Source organism: Bufo bufo, chromosome 3, assembly GCF_905171765.1.
Source record: "Bufo bufo chromosome 3, aBufBuf1.1, whole genome shotgun sequence".
NCBI classification, from domain to species: Eukaryota; Metazoa; Chordata; class Amphibia; order Anura; family Bufonidae; genus Bufo; species Bufo bufo.
This window is the reverse complement of record NC_053391.1, coordinates 232,856,817-232,878,647: the sequence shown is the minus strand read 5'-3', so window position 1 is coordinate 232,878,647 and position 21,831 is coordinate 232,856,817. Positions and strand designations below refer to the sequence as shown.

The 21,831-nt window shown below is 40.5% G+C and overlaps 1 protein-coding gene across 2 annotated transcripts in view; it reads left to right on the top strand.

Moving 5' to 3' along the window:
- LOC120995061 (polymeric immunoglobulin receptor-like) overlaps positions 1-13,062 on the top strand; it is a 150,627-nt gene extending 137,565 nt beyond the window's left edge. The window contains exons 9-11 of one of the 2 annotated variants that reach the window (XM_040424035.1): positions 1,708-1,827; positions 7,481-7,503; positions 12,620-13,062. In XM_040424035.1, coding sequence (XP_040279969.1) covers positions 1,708-1,827; positions 7,481-7,503; positions 12,620-12,697 — 221 coding nt within the window. In that variant the 3' untranslated portion in view covers positions 12,698-13,062. The remainder of the gene's footprint in view (positions 1-1,707; positions 1,828-7,480; positions 7,504-12,619) is intronic. The other variant, XM_040424036.1, reaches the window with a different exon arrangement.
- The last annotated feature ends 8,769 nt before the right edge of the window (positions 13,063-21,831 follow it).

Here is a 21,831-nt window from a genome sequence, read left to right as displayed (position 1 = left end):
ACCATGTGGTTTTGGAGTACTTATGTGCATTTGGAGATGAGGTGTCATAACTAGGAACCCCCCTGTAAGAGCTGCTCTCACTCAAGCACGATAAAACCTTTCATGCAAGAGCCACTAGAAGGGGAAACGTTTGGCTGGCCAAGACTTCTTTTTGGCAGGGATGTCACATGTCCTATCAAAATGTCCAATTATTTTTGACTGTACCCATTATTATATGTAGATATTTGCAGATAATATACTAATACCAGATAATTACAGTAACAACAATTTTTCAAGGTAGAGAAAGTTTGCTCTCCTCCCATCTATCACTGTATGAGCCATCTCTAATGATAGATACCCCTTGGTCTAGACAGCTACCAATCTGTCTACCTATTTAATAGTGATGAGTGGCAGGGGCAATATTCGAATTTGCGATATTTCACGAATATTTTGTAGAATATTTTCCATATATTCGCAAATTCGAGAATTTGCCATTATTTTCTTGATTGCGAAAATCAGCAATGTAATATTCGCGTAAAGCGCACGCAATACAGGCGTGGGTCACTTTTCCTACATTTTCCAAGCTGCTAGAAGTTTCCGGAGACTGGAGAAAATGGTTGGCACGGCAGAACATTAAAAATGGCTTTATATGCAGATAGAGTGCTCCAATATATTCGCGATTGCGCAAATCGGCAATTATTGATGGGCATATTTTGGCCCAATAACGTGCAACTTCACATTTTAGCAGGTCTGACTACACATTATTGTTGTGAACTTGTATATAGGTGAAACTCGGAAAATTAGAATATTGTGCAAAGTTCATTTATTTCAGTAATGCAACTTAAAAGGTGAAACTAACATATGAGATAGACTTTACATGCAAAGCGAGATATTTCAAGCCTTTATTTGTTATAATTTTGGATGATTATGGCTTACAGCTTATGAAACCCCAAAGTCCCAATTTTGAGGTACCCTTTGCTCAGGGGGTATGGATTAATTAGCTGACTAGAGTGTGACACTTTGAGCCTAGAATATTGAACCTTTTCACAAAATTCTAATTTAAGCTGCATTAATGCAATTCCTTTTAATTTGCATTACTGAAATAAATGGACTTTTGCACGATATTCTAATTTTTCGAGTTTTACCTGTACATACCTGTATGTATGGACAGCAGAACCTATCAGCTACACTATATCAGGATATAACCTACACTAACTATCTCCCACTAACTATCTGTATTATATATATATAAGGTATCTAACTATCTAATGTAATGAGTGGAAAGCACAGAGCACAGCAATGACACTTTTGTCTCACTCAGAATATAAAAAAAACTGTAGAAAATGGCTGCTGGGGAGGTTCTCATATAGTAAGGGGTAGGCAACTTTCCTATTGGTTACTAGTGATGTTGCTATGCTCAGACAAAGACATTGCAGCCTTCTCATTGGCCCACAAGCAAGAAGCAGGGAGGGATCATGGGTTCAGATGAAAAAAAAATCCAGAATATTTGAAAATACGAATATATATAACTATATTCAAAATATTCGCGAATTCTCGAAGTGCCAATATTCGCGATTAATATTCGCTATTCGAATATTCGTGCCCAACACTACTCTTTAATTTAGAGAACTAATTCTAACTGTAAAATATGTGAATTTGCTAAGGATGATTGCATTTGGAGTTTACTATCATTGATTTGTTATGTTTTTTTTCTTCCTTATAATGCAGATTTGGTTTCTGTTGGAAGCTACAGGACTAACATAAGCATGACTGACCTGGATAATGATATAGGCAAGGAGAACCCTGCTGTAATTGGTACGCAGGAAACTGATATCAGCAACTCAAAAGGTAAGAATTAAAGAATTTAGGCAAAGTTCATAACTACAACATAGTAGTTAATGTCTGTTCTGTTAACCTCTTAAGGACATATGACGTACCGGTACGGCATGTTGTCCTGGTAGTTAAAGGGAACCTGTCAACAGTTTTGTGTCCTAAGGGCAACATACATAAGTGACTGATTCTCTTAGCAAAATGCTGGGTCACTTTCTTTAAATGACCCAGTCAATCTGCCAACATCTTGTATTGAAAAGCTCCAGCTGATAATGATGAGTCCTGAATATTCATGAGCTCCTGACTCTTCCTGCCTACCTGCTGCTGATTGATAGAGATGTCCCGAACTATTCACCGGCGAACAGTTCCCAGCGAACATAGCTTGGTCGCGTTCGCCGCGGCGGGCGAACATATGCGATGTTCAGTCCGCCCCTATACATTATCATTGAGCAAACTTTGACCCTGTACCTCACAGTCAGCAGACACATTCCAGACAATCAGCAGCAGACCCTCCCTCCCAGACCCTCCCACCTCCTATCAAAAAGCAAGGACAGCATCCATCTTAGATTCATTCTGAAGCTGCAGTGTCACAAATTTGACTAAGTTGTAATCGCAATGCGATTAATACAGGTTTATATTAATCGCATTGCTAATTCAACTTAGAGCTGGGTTCCTGGATTGCTAGAATATAACGAAGATTGAGAATATAGTGCTATATTCGTTATATTCGTCAATTCTAGCAATACAACCATTAGGAACTCAGATCTAAGTTGTAATCACAATGCGATTAATACAGGTTATATTAATCGCATTGCGAATTCAACTTAGAGCTGGGTTCCTGATGGTTAAGTTGTAATCGCAATGTGATTAATACAGGTTATATTAATCGCATTGCGAATTCAACTTAGAGCTGAGTTCCTAATGGTTGTATTGCTAGAATATAACGAAGATTGAGAATATAGTGCTATATTCGTATATCGTCAATTCTAGCAATGACAACCATTAGGAACTTACTCTAAGTTGAATTCGCAATGCGATTAATGCAGGTTATATTAATCGCATTGCGAATTCAACTTACCACACTCTGCGTCAACTACGTAATTTTCCATGGGAAATTTGCCATGGATCCCCCTTCGGCATGCCACAGTCCAGGTGTTAGTCCCCTTGAAACAACTTTTCCATCACTATTGTGGCCAGAAAGAGTCCCTGTGGGTTTTAAAATTCGCCTGTCTATTGAAGTCTATGGCGGTTCGCCAGTTCACGAACATTCGCGGAAGTTCGCGTTCGCCGTTTGCGAATGGAAAATTTTATGTTCGCGACATCTCTACTGATTGACAGTTATTTTCCATATGAATCAGCAGCAGGTGGGCAGGGGAGTGGCTATAGCTGTTAATTAAATAAACGCTGGACTCAATGACATCACACTGGACTCAAATCAGCTCATTAGGATGCGGCATGTGGCATATTTGTGTGTATATTATGAGGTAACCATCTGTCACACCAGTAAGTGAATGCATCTAAGGCACTTTTTAGTAGTTAATGATTGTATATAATTAGATTATAATCAAATATCCACATAACAGGTTCCCTTTAAGGGCATATGACGTACCGGTACGTCATGTATAGTTCCGACCCCCCCCCCCCGTTTCGGCTATCGCCGCAAACCGTAGGTCAATTCAGACCTGCGGTTTGCGGCTTTTACTTGTGCTTGGGGAGGTGATCGGGCGTGCCATCGGGTCCCCATGCAGCTGTAGGGGGGACCCAATGGCATGGAAGGCAGCGCGATGCCTAAGGAAGGCATCGCGCTGCCTTCCGGTGATGAGCCTGTGAGATCCAGCCCCCTGGATCTCACAGGCCGGAAGCTGTATGAGTAATACTCACTGTATTATTCATACAGCCAATGCATTCCAATACAGAAGTATTGGAATGCATTGTAAAGGGATTAGACCCCCAAAAGTTGAAGTCCCAAAGTGGTACAAAAAAATAAAGTAAAAAAAAATAGTTGAAAAAATAAAGTTTCCCCCCAAAAAAATAAAAAGTTTTAAGTAAAAATAAACAAAAACGTAATTTTCCCCAAATAAAGTTTAAAAAAATTTGTTAAAAAATAGTATATATATTAGGTATCGCCGCGTCCGTATCGACCGGCTCTATAAACATATCACATGACCTAACCTCTCAGATGAACACCGTAAAAAATAAAAAATAAAAACTGTGCTAAATAAACTATATTTTTGTCACCTTACATCACAAAAAGCAAGCGATCAAAAAGGCGTTTGCCCACAAAAATAGTACCAATCTAACCATAACCTCCTCCCGCAAAAAATGAGCCCCTACCTGAGACAATCGCCCAAAAAAAAAAAAAACTATGGCTCAGAATATGGAGACACTAAAACATCATTTTTTTGTTTCAAAAATGATATTATTGTGTAAAACTTACATAAATTTAAAAAAAGTTTACATATTTGGTATCGCCGTGTCCGTATCGACCGGCTCTATAAAAATATTACATGACCTAACCCCTCAGATAAACACAGTAAAAAATGTAAAATAAAAACTGTGCTAAATAAACAATTTTTTGTCACCTTACATCACAAAAAGTGAATAGCAAGCGATCAAAAAGTCACACGCACCCAATAGTGCCAATCAAACAGTCATCTCATCCCGCAAAAATCATACCCTACCCAAGATAATCGCCCAAAACTGAAAAAATTATGTCTCTCAGACTATGGAAACACTAAAACATGATTTTTTTGCTTCAAAAATGAATCATTGTGTAAAACTTACATAAATAAAAAAAAAGTATACATATTAGGTATCGCAGCGTCCATAAAACTTCTCTATTAAAAATATCACATGACCTAACCCCTCAGGTGAATACCGTAAAAACATTTAAAAAAACGGTGTAAAAAAAGCAATTTTTTGTCACCTTACAACACAAAAAGTGTAATAGCAAGCGATCAAAAAGTCACACGCACCCAAAAATAGTGCCAATCAAACCGTCATCTCATTCCTCAAAAATCATACCCTACCCAAGATAATCACCCAAAAACTGAAAAAATTATGTCTCTCAGACTATGGAAACACTAAAACATGATTTTTTTTGTTTCAAAAAAGAAATCATTGTGTAAAACTTACATAAATTTAAAAAAAAGTATACATATTAGGTATCGCCGCGTCCGTGACAACCTGGTCTATAAAAATACCACATGATCTAACCTGTCAGATGAATGTTGTAAATAACAAAAAATAAAAACGGTGCCAAAACAGCTATTTCTTGTTACCTTGCCTCACAAAAAGTGTAATATAGAGCAACCAAAAATCATATGTACCCTAAACTAGTATCAACAAAACCTCCACCCTATCCCGTAGTTTCTAAAATGGGGTCACTTTTTTGGCGTTTCTACTCTAGGGGTGCATCAGGGGGGCTTCAAATGGGACATGGTGTCAAAAAAAACTGTCCAGCAAAATCTGCCTCCCAAAAACCGTATGGCATTCCTTTCCTTCTGCGCCCTACCGTGTGCCCGTGCAGCAGTTTACGACCACATATGAGGTGTTTCTGTAAACTACAGAATCCGGGCAATAAATATTGAGTTTTGTTTGGCTGTTAACCCTTGCTTTGTTACTGGAAAAAATGGATTAAAATTTAAAATTTGCCCAAAAATTTTAATTCAGAAATTTCATTGCCAATAACTCTTGTGGAACACCTAAAGGGTTAACGATGTTTGTAAAATCAGTTTTTAATACCTTGAGGGGTGTAGTTTCTTAGATGCGGTCACTTTTATGGAGTTTCTACTCTAGGGGTGCATCAGGAGGGCTTCAAATGGGACATGGTGTAAAAAAAAACAGTCCAGCAAAACCTGCCTTCCAAACACTGTATGGCATTCCTTTCCTTGTGCGCCCTGCCGTGTGCCCGTACAGCAGTTTACGACCACATATGGGGTGTTTCTATAAACTACAGAATCAGGGCCATAAATATTGAGTTTTGTTTGGCTGTTAACCCTTGCTTGTTAGATGGAAAAAAAAAATATTAAAATGGAAAATCTGCAAAAAAAGTGAAATTTTGAAATTGTATCTCTATATTCCATTAATTCTTGTGGAACACCTAAAGGGTTAACGATGTTTGTAAAATCAGTTTTGAATACCTTGAGGGGTGTAGTTTCTTAGATGGGGTCACTTTTATGGAGTTTCTACTCTAGAGGTGCATCTGGGGGGCTTCAAATGGGACATGGTGTCAAAATAAACAGTCCAGCAAAACCTGCCTTCCAAAAACCGTATGGCATTCCTTTCCTTCTGCGACCTGCCGTGTGCCCGTACAGCAGTTTACGACCACATATGGGGTGTTTCTGTAAACTACAAAATTAGGGCCATAAATATTGAGTTTTGTTTGGCTGTTAAGCCTTGCTTTGTAACTGGAAAAAAAAAATTTAAATGGAAAATCTGCCAAAAAAGTGAAATTTTGAAATTGTATCTCTATTTTCCATTAATTCTTGTGGAACACCTAAAGTAAAAATCAGTTGTGAATACTTGAGGGGTGTAGTTTCTAGAATGGGGTCATTTTTGGGTGGTTCTATTATGTAAGCCTCCCAAAGTAACTTAAGATCTGACCTGGTCCCTAAAAATTGGGTTTTTGAAAATTTCTTAAAAATTTCAAGATTTGCTTCTAAACTTCTAAGCCTTGTAACATCCCCAAAAAATAAAATATCATGCCCAAAATGATACAAACATGAAGTAGACATATGGGGAATGTAAAGTAATAACTATTTTTGGAGGTATTACTATGTATTATAGAAGTACAGAAATTGAAACTTGTAAATTTGCATTTTTTTACAAATGTTTGGTAAATTTGATATTTTTTTATAAATAAAAATTATTTTTTTTACTTCATTTTACCAGTGTCATGAAGTACAATATGTGACGAAAAAACAATCTCAGAATGGCCTGGATAAGTCAAAGCGTTTTAAAGTTATCACCACTTAAAGTGACACTGGTCAGATTTGCAAAAAATGGCCTGGTCCTTAAGGTGAAATAAGGCTGTGTCCTTAAGGGGTTAAAGGGGTTGACCAGTTTTCTCAGGGGGAAGGGAGGTTGGTGCCGTGAGTCGGACTCCTGCAGATCTTATATTGATGACTTATCCTGAGGTTAGGGTCATCAGTATCAGAAACCAGACAACTCCTTTAAAGAGCAGAAAAAAAATGTGTCTGCTATTATCACTATTAATTTCAATGGTGTAATATTAGCATCTGTTATGCTCAGTTTGACTCCATTATTCAACTCATTTAACAGACCCGTTTTTTCTGTTTTTCTGGAAAAGTAAAGGCAGATATGAGCTTAGCAGTATTCTAGTTTCACATCTGCGGCAGCTATTCCGGCAGAGAAATAGCCTCCCGGAATTCTCCGGATCCGGCGTTACCGGATGGTCCGCCATCCCTGTTAACTATAATGGGGTCCGGCGGAGATCCAGCTGTATTCCAGCAAAAATATCAAGAATTGACCGGACAGAAGCCACTGCATGCTGCAGTTTTAGCCCAGCCGATTTCCAGTATTCTCTGTTGGAAATGTCACAGATGTGAAAGTAGCCTTAGCTGAGTTGCTAAGAATGACATATTGTATTTTTTTTTGTTATTAATATAAAATATTTTCTTTATTAATGCTGAGATTGTTTATATTCTAGATGGAGCAAAGATCAAGAAAAAGGTAAATTACATAAACTCAAACATTTCAGTAAAACATTTAATACACCGTAAACCAGGCCTCTAAGATGTAAATAGCCTTCCTTATTCCATGCATATGCTATGTGTACGTGCTTTGGTTACTATTTAAAAAGTTCATGAAATATCACATGAAGACACCTGAGAGTCTTGTGTAATACCTTTCTATTATGGAGTCACTTCTAAAGATAAAATGTGTGATACCTATACTAATGTTACAATAGATCAGAGAATTGCTTTTTAAAGGGAATTTGTCATCAGAAAATGACATATTGTTTAAATCAAGTTTTACTGTTAAACATAAAGAATTTTTGGTGGTTATTTTTAATTTTCCATGTCACTATATTAAAAAAAATCCCGCAGTTTTCGCCCTGGCCACTAAGCCTAATAATAGGTGCCACTTCTTGGTCTGTACAGATTACTTTTTTACTTTTCAGCAGTCATCTCATCATCATCATCACATGCAGAATTACATATCACCTACAGTTGCAAGAAAAAGTATGTGAACCCTTTGGAATGATATGGGTTTCTGCACAAATTGGTCATAAAATGTGATCTGATCTTTATCTAAGTCACAACAATAGACAATCACAGTCTGCTTAAACTAATAACACACAAATAATTAAATGTTACCATGTTTTTGTTGAACACACCATGTAAACATTCACAGTGCAGGTGGAAAAAGTCTGTGAACCCTTGGATTTAATAACTGGTTGAACCTCCTTTGGGAGCAATAACTTCAACCAAACGTTTCCTGTAGTTGCAGATCAGACGTGCACAACGGTCAGGAGTAATTCTTGACCATTCCTCTTTACAGAACTGTTTCAGTTCAGCAATATCCTTGGGATGTCTGGTGTGAATCGCTTTCTTGAGGTCATGCCACAGCATCTCAATCGGGTTGAGGTCAGGACTCTGACTGGGCCACTCGAGAAGGCGTATTTTCTTCTGTTTAAGCCATTCTGTTGTTGATTTACTTCTATGCTTTGGGTCGTTGTCCTGTTGCAACACCCATCTTCTGTTGAGCTTCAGCTGGTGGACAGATGGCCTTAATTTCTCCTGCAAAATGTCTTGATAAACTTGGGAATTCATTTTTCCTTCGATGATAGTAATCCGACCAGGCCCTGACGCAGCAAAGCAGCCCCAAACCATGATGCCCCCACCACCATACTTCACAGTTGGGATGAGGTTTAGATGTTGGTGTGCTGTGCCTCTTTTTCTTCAAATATAGTGTTGTGTGTTTCTTCCAAACAACTCAACTTTGGTTTCATCTGTCCACAGAATATTTTGCCAGTACTGCTGGGGAACATCCAGGTGCTCTTGTGCAAACTGTAAATGTGCAGCAATGTTTTTTTTTAGACAGCAGTGGCTTCCTCTGTGGTATCCTCCCATGAAATCTCTTCTTGTTTAGTGTTTTACGTATCGTAGATTTGCTAACAGGGATGTTAGCATATGCCAGAGACTTTTGTAAGTGTTTAGCTGACACTCTAGGATTCTTCTTCACCTCATTGAGCAGTCTGCGCTGTGCTCTTGCAGTCATCTTTTCAGGACAGCCACTCCTAGGGAGAGTAGCAGCAGTGCTGAACTTTCTCCATTTATAGACAATTTGTCTTACCGTGGACTGATGAACAGCAAGGCTTTTGGAGATACTTTTATAACCCTTTCCAGCTTTATGCAAGTCAACAATTCTTAATCGTAGGTCTTCTGAGAGCTCTTTTGTGCGAGGCATCATTCACATCAGGCAATGCTTCTTGTGAAAAGCAAACCCAGAACTGGTGTGTGTTTTTTATAGGGCAGCTGTAAAGCAGCTGACACCTCACTCCAATTAGCTCTTGGAGATGTAATTAGTCATAGGGGTTCACATACTTTTTCGACCTGCACTGTGAATGTTTACATGGTGTGTTCAATAAAAACATGGTAACATTTAATTCTTTGTGTGTTATTAGTTTAAGCAGACTGTGATTGTCTATTGTTGTGACTTACAGATCACATTTTATGACCAATTTGTGCAGAAATACATATCTTTCCAAAGGGTTCACATACTTTTTCTTGCAACTGTATATGTAGAGCTAAGAAAGGATTCACAATAGGTGAATAGCATGCTTAGAAAACTCTTCCATTGAAGTTAGTAAGTCACTTCCTGACTATCTTGTCTATGGCCTATGGTGGCTGCTGTAGAGAATATTCTCTAAATGCTGTCAGCCACACCTCAGGCAAGATGACTGCTGCTATAATCATGTTCGGAAAATAGAATTAAAAAAATCTGCAATGTGAAAATAGAAACAGATTAGAAAATAGAATATATTACACTACCAGACACTATCTGGTTTTAACTTGCAGAAAACAAAGAATAGGTGACACATTTCCTCTAAAAAATTCTCAGAGTCGTCACTAGTAAGTAGAATATAAAAGATTTAACCTGATAATAACCATTTCCCATGTATGTATAGAGCATGGTCTTGGGCTTTAAACCAGTGCCATTATAAATATGCAGCACACAGTGGGTTTAAAGCTCCTGTAATCTAGTAGCAGCTGGTCGGGGTACCCTATTGTTAGAGACAGCTGACCACCCCAAGGAGAAGACAGTAATGGTTTAATACTACTAAGTCTTATCTATTGCAGCTTACACAGCACTCAATGAGTGCTGTTAAGTTAGTAGTGCCAGTGGCAATGCTGCTGCAACTAGACCCGATGCCTATATGATCACCATGTAAATAATTACAAATATCACTACTGGGACTATTTTCACCTGTAACTGGGGCTCCTATCTACCTCTGAGGAGAAGACAGTAAAAGTTTATTATTGCTTCTGTCTTCTCTATTGCACCTTACCCAGCACTATACAAACTACATATCAAAATGACTGAAAGAAAATAGGGTTCCCATTCTTATACTTTAGTGTAAATGTGCAAATAAAGAGCTATAAATGTATAAAAGAAATAAAATTCTAGGGCCGTACCCCAAGTACAAACTTGCTAAAAAAAATGTATCTGATCATTTAGGACTCCTTAACACAAAATAATGTACATGTATATGTAGCTAGCATGGGGATGCCAGTAGTATTACCCTCACACCGCCTAATTTTCCAGCCTAGCCAATGCCACATATACAACTATCCCTTTCAGTGACATTATTGTGCCCATCTACAATATAGTGCAGTACAAGATCTTTAGATCATCTTCCATTATCTACAATGTGGCTCACCTGCAATGTCCATTGAATGGATATTCCACGGAGATATGACTCTCTCAGAGTAGCAATATTTTGTTGCAGTCTGCCTGCAATATTTCCCACCAGTATTCAGGACTGGTGCACACAGGGCATTTCACTGACATTGGTACAGTATCTTTTTGATGTACCTTCACTAATGTTCCCCAATGGTACCCATGTTAGCACAGTATGCTGCACATAATATTGTATATCAACATAGATGCTGGTTACATGACATGTGTAAACATACGATAATATCGTATATATATTACTGGCATATTCTTCAATAATTTGGTTCATCATTGTCACATAACTGTACAACAGCTCAACTTAGGTGGAGTGACCACTGCCGCAGGGTCAAATGGTAACCCATAGCAAGAGTGCTGTTTGTAAAGGCAGTTTTCAACTCCTTTACAATTTGTCCATTGAACTGAATGGAATATGGCAAATGGGGGGTATACGGTATACCCTTTTAATCTTTATTGTTTTCATTGCATACAGATAGGGTATATCATCAATAAGGTCTAAAAGAGTTAACAGGTCTAATATTCAGGTCTAATAGGTCTCATATTAGTCAGTTAACTTACTGAAAAAGTAGATCCTAGCAGCAAATGGTAGCTATAGCGTGAGCTCCAATTGGGGTGGCGTTTTTTTCGACATTAGGAGCCCAATATTATACCTAGGCCCACCAGAGGATCTTCTGATACTCTGGTACAGTCGGCCACTCTGCCCCTGACTGGATGCCCCTTTGGACATGTTGTCAAGTTTATGTGGATTTTTTATTTTTTATATTTCATTTCCAAGAAGGAAACAGGGTTAGACCCCTTTTTTGTTCACGTAGGATTTCTAGTACTGTTGGAAGTATAGCTGATAGCAAATAAGTAGCAGGTGTTTTATTTGTGTGTTTTTTACATGAGTATTAGACCTCATGCACACGACCGTGGTGTGTTTTGCGCTCCGCAAATCGCTGATCCGCAAAACACGGATGGCGTCCGTGCACATTCCGCAATTTGCGGAATGGCACGGACAGCCTTTAATATAAACGCCTATCCTTGTCCGCAAAGCGCAGACAAGAATGGGACATGTAATATTTTTTTAGCGGGGCCACGGAACGGAGCCATTGAAGTGAATGGGTCCACATCCGAGCAGCCAAAACGGCGGCTTGGATGCGGACCAAAACAATGGCCGTGTGCATGAGGCCTTTATTGAGTAATTTCACTGATCAGTTGGACAGACACATCCAGTATTCTACATAAATGTATGGTACAACAATAATACAAGCAGGGTTAGGCCTCTTTCACACTACCGTATGGCTATTTCAGTGTTTTGCAGTCCGTTTTTCACGGATCCGTTGTTCCGTTTTTTTGTTTCCGTTGTGTTTCCGTTTCCGTTGCATTTTTTCCATTCCGTTTTTCCGTATGGCATATACAGTATACAGTAATTACATAGAAAAAATTGGGCTGGGCATAACATTTTCAATAGATGGTTCCGCAAAAACGGATACGGAAGACATACGGATGCATTTCCGTATGTGTTCAGTTTTTTTTGCGGACCCATTGACTTGAATGGAGCCACGGAACATGATTTGCGGGCAATAATAGGACATGTTCTATCTTTCAACGTAACGGAAAAACGGAAATACGGAAACAGAATGCATACGGAGTACATTCCATTTTTTTGGCGGAACCATTGAAATGAATAGTTCCGTATATGGACCGTATACGAAACGCAAAAAACGGCCCGCAAAACGAAAAAAAAACTGTAGTGTGAAAGAGGCTTTACTCTAAACATGTAGTACTATTTAATAATTGTGCATACTAAGGCTTAAATTAGGTGTACAAAATAATATAATAATATAATATCAGTTTTTCACAACAGTGTTTTGTGTTCCTATAGGGGTCTCAAGAAGATCTTGATTATTCCAGCTTCCTTATCCATCACAGCGGCTCGCCAAATGAAGAAAATGCTGTTTAAATTTACCAAGTCACATACACAAATCACGCAATAACATATCTATGCACATTCAATCATTAATCATTGCAGCCACAGCTAAATGTCTGTGTCTTTATTGCATACCTTATATGCAAAACTGCATATTTACTTACATAACACAAATACTTGTAATGAATCGACAGAAGAATGCACAACACATGAGAAATTTACATCCAGCATGATTCAAAGGACCACAGGGGTGCTAACAATGAGACACTGTACATTTGGCACTAAAGTGAGAAGCTCGGAGACAGAGATCAAATGGCTCATCCAAATATTTGATGGCATTAGATTAATCGAAGGAAAACTCCCACACGGGAGACAAATATTGGTATTAACGTATTATATTAATCACTGGAAAAATTAGCCTACTTAAAACTTAACTTTTATAATTACTTTCTAAAAATAGGTCCCACAAAATGATAATTCATATAAATAACTGCAATGACTGCATAGGTTATCTGGAAAATTATATAGATATAAGGAACCACATTCAATATGCAACAGATGTAATTCTTGACATTATATTTGTAGCCACTCACGGTTAAGATGAAAATTGTATTCAAGCTGATGTGGTGGCTCTGGCTCTTGAACAAAGAGGAGTCTTTGATGGTGATTCCATTTCGGGTTTGTGGAACTTGATTGCTGGATCATCCGCTGTAGATGAGAAGAATAACCCCCCCAAAGGGAGCGACCCCACTTATCGATGGCTGACCCTAGCAATAACTAACCCTATATTAGGTAATGCCTATATTTTCCAGATATACCATCTCGAAGCGTTTCCTCTGTCAGAATACAAGACAGATTCATCAGGGGATAAAGGTGATTAAGTTACAGCTTAATAATAGCTGTTGAGCTTGTATTCTGACAGAGGAAACGCGTTGGGATGGTATATCTGGAAAATATAGGCATCACCTGGGAGTACCTAATATAGGGTTAGTTATTGCTAGGGTCAGCCATCGATAAGTGGGGTCGCTCCCTTTGGGGGTTATTCTTCCACATATAGGCGGGAGATTTCTCCGCTTTTAGGTAGGGCTCAAACAGACCAAGTAGGGACAATTCTCCCAATACGCTACCTTTTATTCCCTTGAGAGAGGTCACTGATATTTTTGGAAAGACTTCCATATCTAATACCTTTTGGACCTCATCTACAGCGGATGATCCAGCAATCAAGTTCCACAAACAAGGTGAAAAACCGAAATGGAAACACCGTCAAAGACGCCTCTTTTTTCAAGAGCCAGAGCCACCACATCAGCTTGAATACAATTTTCATCATAACCGTGAGTGGCTACAAATATAGTGTCAAGAATTACATCTGTTGCATATTGAATGTGGTTCCTTGTATCTATATAATTTTCCAGATAATCTATGCAGTCATTGCAGTTATTTATATGAATTATCATTTTGTGGGACCTATTTTTAGAAAGTAATTAATTCTAAAAGTTAAGTTTTAAGTAGGCAAATTTTTCCAGTGATTAATATTTGATATATACCTACACATATACGTATCAAACTACATCTGTGAAATATTAACGTATTATATTACAAAACTGAGGCTTAGGTTACTTTCACACTTGCGTTGTTCTTTTCCGGCATAGAGTTCTGTCACAGGGGCTCTATACCGGAAAAGAACTGATCAGGTATGTCCCCATGCATTCTGAATGGAGAGTAATCCGTTCAGTTTGCATCAGGATGTCTTCAGTTCAGTCGTTTTGACTGATCAGGCAAAAGAGAAAACCGTAGCATGCTACGGTTTTATCTCCGGCTAAAAAAAACTGAAGACTTGCCTGAATGCCGGATCAGGCATTTTTTTCCCATAGGAATGTATTAGTGCCGGATCCGGCATTCAGAATACCGGAATGCCGGATCCGTCCTTCCGGCATGCGCAGACTAAAAAAAAGGTGAAAAAATAAATGCCGGATCCGTTTTTGCCGGATGACACCGGAAAGACGGATCCGGCATTTCAATGCATTTTTTTGACTGATCAGGCATTTTTAAGACTGATCAGGATCCTGATCAGTCTTACTAGAGCCATCAGTTAGCATACATTTTGCCTGATCCGGCAGGCAGTTCCGGATCTCTCTGCCGCAAGTGTGAAAGTAGCCTTAGAGGACTTGTCCAACCTCAACAATTATGGCATATTGCTAGGATATGCCATAAATGTCAGACAAGTGAGGGGTGGCCCAGCTACAGATGTGAGCAGACGCACTCGGTGACCTGCACATCCTGATTACCATCCTGGCACCTGCTAAACTACTTTTATTCAGCCTCCCTGTATTCTTTGAGTCTTAGGATCGTACAGTGGTTTACTTCCATGTGTACCACCAAGGCTTTCCTTCAAGAGACTGCTCAACAGCAAAGACAGAGATTAAATCCTGGCTCTGGCCCGCACTAAGGCCTCTTACACTACCGTTTTTTTTTTCCGTTTTGCGGGCCGTTTTTTGCGTTCTGTATACGGTCCGTACAGGGTCCGTATACGGAACCATTCATTTCAATGGTTCCGCAAAAAAAAAAATGGAATGTACTCCGTATGCATTCCGTTTCCGTATTTCCGTTTTTTCCGTTCTGTTGAAAGATAGAACATGTCCTATAATTGCCCGCAAATCACGTTCTGTGGCTCTATTCAAGTCAATGGGTCCGCAAAAAAAACCAAACACATACGGAAATGCATCCGTATCCGATTCTGTTTTTGCTGAACCATCTATTGAAAATGTTATGCCCAGCCCAATTTTTTCGATGTAATTACTGTATACTGTATATGCCTTATGGAAAAACGGAACGGAAACACAACTGAAACAAAAAAACGGAACAACGGATCCGTGAAAAACGGACCGCAAAACACTGAAATAGCCATACGGTAGTTCTGGAATGTGTGCTGTCCGCATCAGTATGTCCGTTCCGTTGCTCCGCAAAAAAAATAGTGCATGTCCTATTTTTTTCTAGTTTGCGGACAAGGATAGGCATTATTACAATGGATCTGCAAAAAAAACGGATCCGCAAAAAAAACGGATGCCATACAGAACGTCATACGGTCGTGTGCATGAGGCCTAAGCCAGTTCTAACAGATACCTTGGTTGTAGTTCTGATCTTAACACATTTACTTTTTTAAGTCTTTCATTTTCTCCTCAATTTCTTATTGTTAATCTTGCTGTCAAGTATGATCTATTACATATGAGCTCTTTACAAATTTGAGAATGACTGTAAAATCGTGCTTAGGTTTTCCTATGAGTAAATTAAATATAACCTCTATACAGTATATCGAGTGAATTGTGAGCAGTGATTTTAAACCAAATCATGTTGACTTATGGAATTAAAGGAGTTTTCCAGGTTCCTGATACTGATGACCTAAACTCTAAATAGTCTTTCAATATCTCATCAGTGGGGGTCTGACACCCTTCCCCCTCCCCACACACTAATTAGCTGTTAACTGCAGCTGCTAGTTCTTTGAATCTATCCGGAATCGCAGCCCCATTCAAAGTGTAGTGGTCAGGGGCAGATTGGGAATTTAAAGTGGCACTGGAAAAAAGGTAAAAGTGGTCCCATGTTGTAGGTGGAGCGAAACTGGCAGAGAGCATGGCCAAGTCAAGTAGGCGAGGTCAGAAAACTGTTAGGCCCCTTGCAGACGAGCGTTCCTCCTGCAGCGAGTCCGCAACGCAGCTCCTGGCCTGACCTCCCAGCGCTGCCGGGTGGTCACATAGCATTATACTGATTTATGATGCTATGTAACCCTTACACTGCGTGCAGAATTATTAGGCAAATGAGTATTTTGACCACATCATCCTCTTTATGCATGTTGTCTTACTCCAAGCTGTATAGGCTCGAAAGCCTACTACCAATTAAGCATATTAGGTGATGTGCATCTCTGTAATGAGAAGGGGTGTGGTCTAATGACATCAACACCCTATATTAGGTGTGCATAATTATTAGGCAACTTCCTTTCCTTTGGCAAAATGGGTCAAAAGAAGGACTTGACAGGCTCAGAAAAGTCAATAAATAGTGAGATATCTTGCAGAGGGATGCAGCACTCTTAAAATTGCAAAGCTTCTGAAGCGTGATCATCGAACAATCAAGCGTTTCATTCAAAATAGTCAACAGGGTCGCAAGAAGCATGTGGAAAAACCAAGGCGCAAAATAACTGCCCATGAACTGAGAAAAGTCAAGCGTGCAGCTGCCAAGATGCCACTTGCCACCAGTTTGGCCATATTTCAGAGCTGCAACATCACTGGAGTGCCCAAAAGCACAAGGTGTGCAATACTCAGAGACATGGCCAAGGTAAGAAAGGCTGAAAGACGACCACCACTGAACAAGACACACAAGCTGAAACGTCAAGACTGGGCCAAGAAATATCTCAAGACTGATTTTTCTAAGGTTTTATGGACTGATGAAATGAGAGTGAGTCTTGATGGGCCAGATGGATGGGCCCGTGGCTGGATTGGTAAAGGGCAGAGAGCTCCAGTCCGACTCAGACGCCAGCAAGGTGGAGGTGGAGTACTGGTTTGGGCTGGTATCATCAAAGATGAGCTTGTGGGGCCTTTTCGGGTTGAGGATGGAGTCAAGCTCAACTCCCAGTCCTACTGCCAGTTTCTGGAAGACACCTTCTTCAAGCAGTGGTACAGGAAGAAGTCTGCATCCTTCAAGAAAAACATGATTTTCATGCAGGACAATGCTCCATCACACGCGTCCAAGTACTCCACAGCGTGGCTGGCAAGAAAGGGTATAAAAGAAGAAAATCTAATGACATGGCCTCCTTGTTCACCTGATCTGAACCCAATTGAGAACCTGTGGTCCATCATCAAATGTGAGATTTACAAGGAGGGAAAACAGTACACCTCTCTGAACAGTGTCTGGGAGGCTGTTGTTGCTGCTGCACGCAATGTTGATGGTGAACAGATCAAAACACTGACAGAATCCATGGATGGCAGGCTTTTGAGTGTCCTTGCAAAGAAAGGTGGCTATATTGGTCACTGATTTGTTTTTGTTTTGTTTTTGAATGTCAGAAATGTATGTTTGTGAATGTTGAGATGTTATATTGGTTTCACTGGTAAAAATAAATAATTGAAATGGGTATATATTTGTTTTTTGTTAAGTTGCCTAATAATTATGCACAGTAATAGTCACCTGCACACACAGATATCCCCCTAAAATAGCTAAAACTAAAAACAAACTAAAAACTACTTCTAAAAATATTCAGGATGTGGACTCGCTGCGGGAGGAACGCTTGTCTGCAAGAGGCCTTAGGCCAGCTACAAATACAGCCTTGTATATTATTGAGTAGCAGACTTTCATGCTAAATTCTTACACAGATCCCATATTAGGCTGAGATCACCGCTTATTTTTCCATTCTTCTGATCCATCAAAAAAAAAAAAATGGATCCTATAAAAATAAACATCCTGAAATCAGTTATGCAAATTTGGCATCCATTTGAGCCATTTCTGCCTAAGATCTGTTATTTTGGAGAAAAAAAAGCACTGCATCAGAAGAATGGAAAAAAACGGTGATGTCAACGCACAGCCTTAAGGCTCACAGATGGATCCGCAAAACATGGATAATGGCCATGTGTGCTACTCATTTTGTGGAACGGATCATTTGGCCCCTACTTAAACAGTCCTATCCTTGTCCGTAGTGCAAAGATGGGACAAGTTTAAGGATGAGCGGACCCGTGGATGTTTGGGTTCACCCGTTCGGCAAAACTTCGGGTTCGGGACCTGAACTTGACCCGAACTTGAACCTGAACCCCATTGAAGTCAATGGGGACCTGAACTTTGGTGCACTAAAATGGCTGTAAAATAGTCGTAGTAAGGGCTAGAGGACTGCAAAAGGAAGCAAAATGGGAGTAAGAGCAGTACAATTGCCCTGCAAACAAATGTGGATAGGGAAATGACTTAAAATAACAGAGAATAGAAAAAAATAAAAAAATAAAATCTTGAACTAGGAGGTGGAGCTCAAAGTGGAATAGGAGGTTGAGGAGGCGGTGGACGTGGTGGTGTAGGTGGAAGCCATGGTGGAGGAGGAGGAGGTAGCCAACACTGTTTTTGTTGTTTTTTTCTTTCCTTTTTTTTTTCTTTCTTTATAAATTTGACCCTAAAACATTGGAAAATAGAAAAGAAAATGCAAAGAGAAGGTGCACTGGAGTATAACAATGGCTGGGTGTGTCCGGAATATTTGTCTACTCAGCACAAGTCCTGTTGGATCCATGCCTGGTTTATTTTCATGAATGGCTGCACAACATTTCACATACAAACAATAGAGCTGAGAAATGGGGATCATTCTAAATGAAAGTGGTATTATACCTACTATAAATGGAAAAATAGAAGTTGTTTGCACACATTTGGGATCAAATGTGTGTCGGGCCCATCTACCAGGTGTCAAGGTGGCTTCCGCAGATGGGTACCTAACACTAATATGCTGCCTCTCTTGGACTTACCTAAGCCCACAATATTCAGGGCAGTGTAGGAACCAGCTACATACGTACTCTGCTCAGAAGTCCCAGGCAGATGGGCGTTGCTCAGTCTAAAAGAGGCGCTACCCTCAATATATACTACAAGAAAATTTAGACTAGCACATTCATATTCATAGTCACAGGTGCATATCCATCAAGCAAACATGACTGATAATAAAATGGCTGCACAACATTTCACATACAAACAATAGAGCTGAGAAATGGAGATCATTCTAAATTAAAGTGGTATTATACCTACTATAAATGGAAAAATAGAAGCTCTTTGCGCACATTTCTTCTGAGCAGAGTATAAATGTAGCTGGTTTCTACATTGCCCTGAAAATTGTAGGCTTAGGTAAGTCCAAGAGAGGCGGTATATTAGTGTCAGGTACCCATCTGCAGAAGCCACTTTGACGCCTGGTAGATGGGCCCGATACACGTTTGATCAAAAATGTGCACAAAGAGTTTCTCTTTTTCCATTTATAGTAGGTATAATACCACTTTAATTTAGAATGATCCCCATTTCTCAGCTCTGTTGTTTGTATGTGAAATGTTGTGCAGCCATTTTTTTTATAAGCCATGTTTGCTTGATAGATATGCACCTGTGACTATGAATATGAATGTGCTAGCCTAAATTTTCTTGTATTATTTTAATGAACGTGAGCTTGTCCACGTTGGCTGTGGACAGGCGGTTGCACTTGTCTGTGATTACCCCCTGCCATCAGCTGGTGGTGCTGGTTGTTGTGGCATGCTGACAAAGCTTTTCCACATTTTGGCCATGCTAACCCTGCCTTCTGAGGTGCTGGCGGTGCCCCAGCTGCGTTGCCGACTTCTTCCTCGTCCTCTGCCTTCGCCTTGTGCTTCCACTGTGCCCCCGCTGTCAGGTGTGAATGCCATCAGCAGCGCGTCTACCAGTGTGCTCTTGTACTCGCGCATCTTCCGATAACGCTCCAGTGACGGAATTAAGGACAGCATGTTGTCCTTGTAGAAGGGATCCAGGGTGGCCACCCAATAATCAGCACTGGTTAACTTATTAGAATGTAGGCAACTCAGCGGTCGTTGCGCAGGCACTGCAGCATGTAGTCGCTCATGTGTGCCAGGCTGCCCAGAGGCAACGACAAGCTGTCCTCTGTGGGAGGTGTATCGTCTGTGTCCTCTGTATCCCCCCCAGCCACGCTCCATTGATGCCCATAAGCTGCTTTGGGTGCCACCCTGCTCTGAAGACGGTTCCTCCTCATCATCATCCTCCTCATCCTGTAGAACTGTGCCCTGGCTGGACAGTTGTGTACCTGGCCTCTGTTGAAGGAACCCACCCTCCGAGCCACTTGTGAATGACTGGCCTGATAACTGTGGAAATGATTCCTCTTCCTCCTCCTCTTCCGCCTGTGCCACATCCTCTTCCAACATCGCCCAAAGTGTTTTTTTCAAGGAGACATAGAAGTGGGATAGTAACATTGAGGACTGCGTCATTGGCACTGGCCATGTTGGTGGAGTACTCGAAACAGCGCAACACGGCACACACGTCCCGCATGGAGGCCCTCTCGTTAGTGGTGAAGTGGTGCTGTTCCACAAAGCGACTAGCCCGTGTGTGCTGCAGCTGAAACTCCACCTTGTGGGCACGTCGCATATGAGGCGGTGAGCGGAAAGGCCGAAGTTACGCTGCAGCGCAGACATGTGAGCAGCAGCAGGGTGAGAACGTCGAAAGCGCGCACAGACGGCCCGCACTTTCTGCAGCAGTTCTGACATATCGGAGTAATTTTTCAGGAACTTCTGCACCACCAAATTCAGCACATGTGCCAAGCAAGGGATGTGCATCAAACCGGCTAGTCCCAGAGCTGCTACGAGATTTCGCCCATTATCGCACACTCATCAGTCTGTTGTTCCAGGCCCATCCACAGCCCCGGCGCGGTGTGAGTTTTTTCCCCTAAACAGATGAGTTCCAAAACAGCCTGCTGTCATTTCCCCCTGGCTGTGCTGAAGTTGGTGGTGAAGGTGTTATGCTGACCAGATGAGGAGGTGGTAGAGGAGGAAGCGGAATAGGAGGAGGAGGCAATGAGAAATGTCCTGCAATCAGTGGCGTAGCGTGGGTAACCAGCACCCGGGGCAAGTCAAGTATTGCGCCCCCCCCCCAACCTGTGACCACGCCCCTTTTTTAAAACAAATAATGTAATAGATGTCACCTGCAGTCCTATGTAACACCACAGATAACACAGTGATAACTCTGAGTACAGATAATGTAGTAGATGTCTCCTGCAGTCCTATGTAACACCTCAGATAACACAGTGATAATGCTCTGAGTACAGATGTAGTAGATGTCTCCTGCAGTCCTATGTAACACCACAGATAACACAGTGATAACTCTCTGAGTACAGATAATGTAGTAGATGAGGCCCCAGAATTCAGAACACACACAGTGTGACCTCAAGTCTGGGGCCGGGCTGAGGCAGTGTGGGACAAATTCTATATACCCCCTCCCCCCCTACCGTGAAACAGATATTTGGATGGACATTACATACATTGCTATGAAATATAGCACCATACCTGTTACATCCAGTGAATACAGCAGGAGAATACAGCACCATACCTGTTACATCCAGTGACATCTCTTGTGATGTAGACTTTCCTCAACGTCCTCATTCGGAGATAGGACCATCATGACACCTTCTTTCAGCCACG